This window comes from Staurois parvus, unplaced genomic scaffold (genome assembly GCF_062004578.1).
Source record: "Staurois parvus isolate SC_StPar_1 unplaced genomic scaffold, SC_StPar_1.0 ptg000656l, whole genome shotgun sequence".
NCBI lineage: Eukaryota > Metazoa > Chordata > Amphibia > Anura > Ranidae > Staurois > Staurois parvus.
The window spans coordinates 810001-820048 of NW_028318452.1; the positions used below are offsets into that span (position 1 = coordinate 810001).

General features: G+C 36.8%; 1 protein-coding gene across 1 annotated transcript in view; it reads left to right on the top strand.

Annotated features, from left to right (window-relative positions):
• OTP (orthopedia homeobox) overlaps positions 1-9734 on the top strand; it is a 16120-nt gene extending 6386 nt beyond the window's left edge. The window contains exon 3 of the mRNA XM_089694211.1: positions 6309-9734. Coding sequence (XP_089550337.1) covers positions 6309-6830 — 522 coding nt within the window. The 3' untranslated portion in view covers positions 6831-9734. The remainder of the gene's footprint in view (positions 1-6308) is intronic.
• Positions 9735-10048: the final 314 nt, after the last annotated feature.

Consider the following 10048-nt stretch of genomic DNA (forward strand, 5'->3'; position numbering starts at 1 on the left):
AAACACACAGACACACACACATGTAATATATATCGATATATATCTCCACACGTATATACCTATACACACACGCACATCTATATATACCTACACACATATATACCTACACACACACACATCTACATATATCTCCCCACACAAATATACCTACACACACATCTATATATACCTACACACATATATACCTACACACACACACATCTATATATACCTACACACACACATCTATATATATCCCCATACATATATTCCTACACACACACAGGCACATCTATATATATCCCCACACATATATACCTAAACACACAGACACACACACATGTAATATATATCGATATATATCTCCACACGTATATACCTATACACACACGCACATCTATATATACCTACACACAAATATACCTACACACACACATCTATATATACCTACACACATATATACCTACACACACATATATACCTACACACACACACACACCTATATATACCTACACACACACACATATATATATACCTACACACACACACATCTATATATATCCCCACACATATATTCCTACACACACACATCTATATATACCTACACACACACACATCTATATATATCCCCACACATATATTCCTACACACACACATCTATATATATCCCCACACATATATACCTACACACACACACACACACACACACACACACAGGCCGAGCTATGGCTTGCATGCATTCTGGGGCCTCTATGTGGAATGATCGTGTCATCTGGCACATCTTAATAGGGGACAGGCGAGGAGTTTCTCTCCGGCTTTCTAATGGAATGGAGAGATTGCTGTGTTCTCCCTCTCCCGGCACTATTAACGTGTAATGAATTCGGCCCCGAGTTCACGGATGGCTGATCGAAATGAACCTCAGATCCCAGCTTTAATACAACTCTCCAGATTTCCTACCAAATCTTCACATTAATCATCTCCAATAGTGAGATTGCAATGAGGTCTTTATAAAGGTTGTCTGTAGGAAAGAAGAAATGGCATCCCTGTGTGTGGACTGCTCTTCTCCTGCTCCATCTCTGGCCCATCCGCAGGGCAAGAATTAAACGCCTAATATATTTTCAAATACCTTTCCAGTATGTCTATATTATAGCTCGTCTCACGCCTGGCACTTAGTTCCAAAGAATTAAGGAGCCTCTGTTGCAAAACCGGGCCTCACATTTCTACAGTTATTTTAATATCCCCTTAAATCTGGAGGAAAAGTCACAGGAGGTAAACGTGCTTCTATGTACCAGGACACCTGGCCCTTTTCTCATTGTAGCCCTGGCATTGACTCTGAGGAGAATTTGGCCAGAATATTATATTATCATGTATTTGTTTAAACCTCCCTAATCATAAGGACAAAAATAAGAATTAATATTTCTATGCTGTCCCCAGTTCCTTATGTCTGGACCCTGTTCCTAAATTTGGAAAAAATGTAATATTTGTAACCACATTTTTGTCAAGTACTTCAGTCACTTGGGAAGTATTACATATCCCTTTCTCTGAGATACACAAGACCAGCTAACATTTTTCTAGAACACAATTGGGCATTGTTTATAAAGAAACACACACACACACACACACACACACACACACACACACACACACACACACACACATATATATATAAAATACAATTTATTTATTTAGAATTAGTGCATAATACCCAGAGTCTTTTTTTCTATTGAAGCAAATATGAAATATTATTTATTTGAGCAGTTTGTGCAACCTTTATAAAATGCTGCTGCAAAACATGGAATGCAAAATTTGGCCAACGGGTATTTAAACATCCCTGGTACAAACATCAAGACTAGAATTCCAAGGAAAATACATACCTGTGCCATTTACTTTGAGTTTTGCTATTCTAGGTCTCATGCTGTTTATTTAGTTCTACTACAAAACCTGGGCTAACATTATCATCATACCTATTTAAAGGGCTCTAAGTCGAGGGATGCCTAGCTGTATCCATCTGCAATGGCATCCTTCCCATTCCCCACAATAAGATCTGTCTCCAGCTCCTCACATAATACTTAGGCTGGAGCTATTCGCGCTGATGTTTAATGCCTGTGCTATCAGCCCTGATGGATGTGCAGAGCAGCATCTCTAGTAAAGCATGACACATAAAATGATATTTTGTGTCTGCAATTCTAGCAATCACCCCAACATAATGGAGCAAAGTTCTCTATTATTCATGGAATGTTTACATCCTTAATAGCGCCTAGATTTCTTTAATGGCTGACAATAATTCTTTCTTTCTTGTTCTCAGAATGTGTCATTAAATACAGCAATGGCAACACAAATGCACAATTGTACTAGAAATTCAGTATTAGCCAGATGCTGGAGGGGAGCTCATAGACTCAAGTGCATACGTCACTGATTACATGAGAGAGGAATGAGAGCAGAGAAGAATGAGATGGGCTTTCAAATAATTCTATTGTTGCTCTTGTTTAAGGTGTAGGATTGCGAGCCTAATTCACAATATAAGTGTAAATAATCTACTATTCTTGGGGTTCATTGCGAATTATCATTAGAAACGGAAGGGTTCACAAGAGTAGGCAAATAATATACTTAGATGTCATCTGCAAATTCTGCTAATTCAGGGTATTATAAAAATCTGTTAAATTGTCCAAACAGCAAATTCCTTATATCCTTTTTTTTTACCCATGAATTGTTCCAAAAATATTTAGACACAGATGCAGGTATAATGTCAAAATCTACCGAAATAAGATGCACTATAAATATATATATAATATAATTTAATTATATATATATATATATATATATATATATATATATATATATAAAAATATATATATATTATTTATATAATATTTATATATGGTGTATGTATATATATATATATATATATATATATATAAACCATATATAAAAACACCATAAATATATACATACTATTAATAATAAATATATTATATTACATGATATGATAATCTCTCTATATAGATTATGTATATATATATATATATATATATATATATTTATCTGTATATATATGTCTTTCCTCTAATCATTAAGCTTTTCGCTTGCCCAACTGTTTTGCATGGCAAATACAAAAATGCAATCTTTCTTAGTGGAAATAATGACAACGTAAATAACAAATACCCCTCGCGAATTTTCGTCGTTAATTTTCAGAAATTTTCGAATTCGGTTAAAAAATGTGTTTTGCATGGCAGAATAGAATCAGGCTTGATCCATCCTTGTCAAATTTTGGTTTTGTAATATCCTTCAACAAATCAGTAAAGCCTACGGCGATACTATACGAACTATTACTGTGCTAAAAAAAATAAAATACAGTAGAAACAGAGACAGTATAGCAAGTCAAGGGAGCCTTCACCATTTTTTTTAAATAATTTTTTTTATTATATATATCGTGAGCTGCAAAAGAATAATGATCTATAGGATAGGTATATCCATTTCTTTTTATATTACTCATGTGTTTCATCAATCTTTTTAAATTCTGTTTGGCCTTTGAGTCCATGAATACCTCCTGACACTACAAGTCCCAGCACACAAAATATTGATAGACATGGAGGCTGATTTACTAAAGGAGTCGAGAATCACAATAAATTGAGTGAATATTCACTTGAAATATATTTCATGTGAAAAGCACATTTCTAAACTAAAAATCATATTCATTGTTTCATCTGCACATGAATAGCAATTTGCTTTTCACACAATTACATAAATAAAATAAATAGTCACACGATCGTGTGATGCTTTTTTAAATTCATATCAGCCCAGTTATGTGCCCATATATAAAATGTATGTTAGGTATAATTCCGTCTATGGGTATATTGTACCAAGCAGCGCAAACCAGCGCATCAGCAAGACAAGAAAAACACGCCCATTGGAGAATGATTTCATTGATAGATCGGGTATTGGTTATTTTCGTTTCTATTGCTATTTATTTTGAAAGCAAAATCTGCAGATTTGTTTCCTGTGCTTTTCAGAGGTTAGAATGTTGGAGGGGGACCTTGCTCTTCAGATTGGGAAAGATGATTGTCCTCATATCAGATGACTGTGCCCAGCACAGGTCAAATGTATTCATGAGATCACAATGAGAGAGAATTCAGTACGTGTGCCCCTGTGCCCCCCTACATATATCAATGAGTGAGGTGCCCATCAGCCGGCCATAGACGCCCTCAGGAGGAGCCAGGACAATGCAGGGTGAGCAGAGGGGAAATGAGAATTGGAGGGAGGCAAGAGACAAATATCAGCTCCACACCTCTCTCTGCATTAATATGCTTCCAAATGAATACAGTAAAAATCTACTAACACCATGACTACCAATCATCATTATGTAAACTGATTATGATTGATTATATTTGATGAACGCGAATTATCCGATAGCATAACAGAATTTAATTATTTCTCACTCTCAAATACAGAGTCCAGGATTTCACATACCTATAGGAAGAGTAAAATGTAGTCACACAGCGCCGGCGGGCTTTTAATGTCATTTATTATTTTAAACAAAAGCAACATTGTGCTCACCGATAACTGTTGTATGGAGCCTAGGCACGAGAGCCAGGCGCTGTCCAGTGCTGAAATCCCTTCAACGACCAATAGGAGACTATTCTAGGGCTCGGCTCTTATTTTCTGATCAGTCTAACTGGTCAGGGAAAAAAAATCAAAATATTATGCTACATACTACAATATGTAGTTATAATATAAGCGCCAAATTTATGATTTAAATATAAAATATATTCTTCTTTCAATGTAAGTTTCCAGTGTTAGATCTTGAATTGTAGTAGCATCTTCATTTTGTTACCGTTTGCACCATTTTATTATTGCAATGGCATATTGGACCTGTAGTTTAAATTATTTTTTAGGGGCTGATCAGTTGTTCATTTTTTTTAATTATTTAAATAAATGCAGTAAGGTTTATTTATTAACGGCAAATAGGCTGTTTACATTCAATGGGAATTTATACTTTGCAAGGGAATGTATCCCTAGCTTAGTGAAGTGATGTTCTGTTGATTTCCATAATTTATTCATGTACAAACATAACTACTGCTTTTTTAAGTAAATATTTTCCTGGTACATGGCTCAGTACACTTTGCAAATTGAATTTTCACCACATTCACTAAGCTAAGGGAAAATTCCCTTGCCAAGTTAACAGCTTATTTGCTTTTAGTGGCGCAAACCATTTGTGGTAATGGCAATTAGTAATAATAATAGATCTCTCAACCCCCCCCCCCCCCAAAAAAAAAAAAAATACATTTTTTTCTTTTAAAAAATAATGAAAAAAAATTATATATATATATATATATATATATATATATATTTATTTAGTAAAAAAAATATATATATACACACGCACACACACACACATATTCATGCATATATATATATATATGTGTGTGTGTGTGTGTATAGGGCCAGATATAGACCTTGTGGTCTTGGTTTACATTCTCAATGACAGTCACACATTTCCATAATGCATGACGCAACATCATTCTGAGGTCACACGTGCACACATGCACACACACACACACACTGTCATAGGTCACATTGTGCTCTAAGGGTTGATTTATTAAAGGAAAATAGACTGTGTAGACAAAATTCAGGTGCACTCATCTTCCCCAGACTTTAGTAAATGTGGTAAAGCTCTGCTTATTTCCATCATCCAATTATGTGCAAGCAAAAATAATATTTAAACTTTTCCTTGCACCTAACTGGGTATTGTTTACAAAGTGAAGCTTTACCACATTTACCTTTACTAAGAATAAAGAGTGCCACTACACTTGCAGAGTACATTGTCTATTTGCCTTTAGCATATTAACCCCATTGTGTGCTTTGCTTGAGCTGATAAAATTAATTTTAAAAATGATACAATTTACCAGTCCAGAGTAAAAACATTTACGGATGATGGCCCACAAAATATTATTTCCAAAAAACAAAAAAAAACAAAACAAAACAAAATAAAGTATTTTTTTATTATTATACATTTTAGAACATGTTTTTATTATTTATTTATTTGTTTTAAATATTGTTTCATATTATTTTTGCAAGAAGGGGGTATCCTCTGTCAGGGGGCCCAGGACAGTTGCCCCTTTTGCCCCCATATAAACCCGGAACTGTATTTATGTGTATTGTGTGTGTATTGACAATGCAGTATAAGAGGTTTACCATGTGTTTCCATTTGTTCAGCAGGCATTAGTCATGCTCTCACATTTATTTTCATGTAGGAATAAAGCAAAGCATACTGATCTCAAAGTTTTATAGCCAAAAATGAACTAATGCCTGATTTTTGTTGTGTCTTCTAGGTCTGGTTCCAGAACAGGCGTGCTAAGTGGAAGAAGCGTAAGAAGACCACCAATGTATTCCGTGCCCCTGGAACTCTGCTGCCCACACCAGGATTGCCCCAGTTCCCATCAGCAGCAGCCGCTGCGGCAGCAGCAATGGGCGACAGTCTATGCTCCTTCCATGCCAACGATACCCGCTGGGCCACAGCTGGAATGGGGGTCTCCCAGCTTCCCTTACCTCCCTCCCTTGGAAGGCAACAGGCGATGGCTCAGTCTCTGTCCCAGTGTAGCCTGGCAGCCGGCCCTCCTCCCAGCTCCATGGGTTTGTCCAACATGGGCTCCAATGGCACGGGGCTGCAGTCACACCTCTACCAATCCGCCTTCCCCGGCATGGTGCCCACCTCATTGCAGGGTCCCGGCAACGTGTCGGGTTCCCCGCAGCTCTGCAGCTCTCCGGACAGCAGTGATGTGTGGAGGGGAACCAGCATTGCCTCCCTACGCCGCAAAGCACTTGAGCACACAGTCTCCATGAGCTTTACTTAATACCCTATCCCCCCCCACTGTCTACCCACCACTGTCTCTCCACCCAGTCTATCCTGGACTCTCCAGCAGAGGCAATGCTAAGCCAGTGATCGCAGCCTTTCACCAATAGACAGGTGATTGCATTTCCCATTAACCAGGGATGTCTTGAGGCTCAGATCAACAGCAATCATAAGCAGAGTTGAGCCTCAGAGTTCCCTGCAGGTCCCGTTCAGAACAATCATTCAGACATTGAACAGTCATAATGGTTTTCTGCCTTGGTTAAATGTCATTCTTGTAATTGCCAATAAAAAAGAAGTGTGATACAGTATAATATATTGACTGTCAAACCATAAATGTCCATATACAAAAATGATCTGACATCTGTATACCCACTTGTTGGAAGAGTAGAAATTGGTATGATGAGGAGGAGATCTGGGGACATATTTGTTGCATTGAAAGTAATGCTTCTGTGTCCCCATATCTCCTTCTGATTATACATTTCTCTTATCAATAAAAAGAAGTGTCCCTTTATCTGTTTCTGTGCCAGGGTTACAAATATGCCTCATTTGCTGCTATCACTAGGATTTAATATATATGAGAATTCCTCATTTAATTCTTGGAAATACTGAATCAGAAGGCAAACACAATTAATTGTTTTCGGACTGTTTATCAAAATGATATACAAGGAAAGTTGTATTACACAAATATGCACAGCAATTTACAAGTATATTAATTATTAAAGATTCTCAAATTTAGTTCTTAAAGCCCAACTCCAGGAATTAGAAAAAAATCTACCTTTGCAAGAGTTAAATGCTCATTATGTCTAGGGGGCCAGAATAAGGAGAAATACTTACCTTAACCCATGCTCCAGCAAGGTCTCTCAAGAGATGTGACAGGTCTACCACAGTCTCCACTCTAAGCAGCTCACAGCCATTGTTGCACACTTGCCCCCGCTAATTACAATGTAGGGTTAATAGTCCTGCATTGTATGTAATGATTAAGAGGGCCCACCCACTGAGTGGAACTTCAGGCAGAAGAGGGCAGCACTGAGCTGGCTGGAGTAGGGGATAGGTAAGTCATCCTGCCTGTCCTGTACCCCCTAGACATACCCCCTAAGCATTTACTTCTTGCAGAGCGAGGGGGCCCACCACTATGGTAGATTGTTTTCTGCTTCCCAGAGATGAACTTTAAAATAAATGCAAAAATACAACTTCAGCCTTTAGTTTTGAATATAGTTGGGAAAGTTGGAACCCCGTGTTTTTATATTGTTCTCTGCATGCCTATTGGAAAGATTTGTTTTCACTTGATGTCCCAGGAAGTCTCATCAACAGGACAATAAGTAAGGCAAAATCTATCCAACAAGGACACAAAACAAGAGAAACAATATTTCTGGGATGGCTGGAACCTTTTTTTTGCTGTTTGTTTATCCTGCTAGAAATATCCCTTTGTTTTCTGGCCCAGTGAACATGTCGCCAGAACAGGAAATGAGGGGAAATCTATCAAACACCTTCAGACAGCACTAAAAACTTGAAAGATGATTCAGTCCTGTCCCACTTGGCCAAAACAGAAACAAAACAAAGCACAAAATGTTTATTGGAGTAACTGAACTATCAATTTATTAATACGCAGAATAAAAGGTTTGTGGCATTGTATTATTTCCCATGATAAGGAGTGAGCATGTGTAAACATGGAGGAGAACATGAAGTCAGATTACTTTATATATGATAGTGGACAATGCGGTATACTCTGGCATATTGTAAACCTATTAAGTTAAACAGTGTAATGCGTAACGGTGTGCTGTAATCCATAGTAGCCAATCAGAATTCAACATACTTTAACTAAAGTGAACTGTGAAATGTAAGATGATTGCTGATTGGTTGCTACGGGTAAGTTTGCCTGTTTAAAGGCAGTACTACCAGTAAGAAGATTAACTGACCTTTCTGATCTTGGCATAAAGGTGTACCCCTGTGACCTGTCATAACATTGCACTCCAACATGGGTGACGTTGAATGTGGCATAGGTGGTGGAGGGATGATTTATTTCTGATTAGATGCAGAGATTGTCTAGAGTACTGGAACATTTCTGTGAATCTTTGGTCACTTTCTGACAAGCTCAAGGAGGTCAATAAACTGCCAATATTAAGGCATATAATGCCAGTTTTACTGTACACCATTGCACTTTGTACTATCATTATGTTATTTCAATGCCTAGTTGTAATATAAATGGCCAATTAACACCTCTAATATTGTATTATCAGACATGATCCAACACTTACTCAGCTATCCTCTTTAATTGTTTTCACTATCGCCATCACTTTGAGCTTTTAAAATACATTTCTAAGCACAATATTACTTCCCAAAATAATTCTGTTTGTGTTGTGGACATATCACTGAAATACCCTTCTGTCAAAGAAGAAACCAGGCCGTTTTATAAGCATTTTTATTTATTTCAGCTGTAATACTTTATTATTCAGTCTTATTTCCTTTTTTCTAAAGGCAAGCAGCACTTTTCTGATGATTATTTGGCAGACTGCTGTTTTCAGTCCTTCAAAAGCATTGCTGATACTACTTTTCCCTGCGGGTTCAGCGGGGCACGTGGCGCCCAGGCACATGTAAATTTTCAACCCTGGACTTTGTACAGACAGCCAATCAGCTTTTCTGCATGTGCTGGTTCAAAGATCAGAGGCTATTTCTAAGAATGAACAAAAAAAAGTTGTGAGATAGGATGTTTTGTGTAGATAAAGCATTCTTGTTACATACTGGTCAGTTTGTGATATGGTTTAACTTATTGTCTGTGCTTATTTATTGATTTTTGGGTTTATTTTTTTCTTAAATGTTTAAGCTAATATGAAACATATGATTTGAAATTTTCTTGACAAGTTTATATCAATTTAATGTAAATGGATAAATAAAATCATTTTCAGTATGTGAGCTGGAGAATGAGTCATTATATCGGTATACAAATTCCCCATATGTGTTTTTATTTACATACATTTATTGATAATTAAACTTTTATTCATAAAATACAGTTGCTGGTTAAGGAAAGGGTGGGCCTAATTTATCAAAGTGTCTGAAATAAGATCTGTCTGTGTTGTTTCAGAAGCAGCTGCTCAAATTCATGCCTACGTTGCAGAATGACAATTTGATTGTGAATTTTTTATTGGACTATATAGACATCTTTTACTGCAGATACTTTGATAAAACTATATTTGTCTTCATTTCACAAAGCAAAGATGTGCC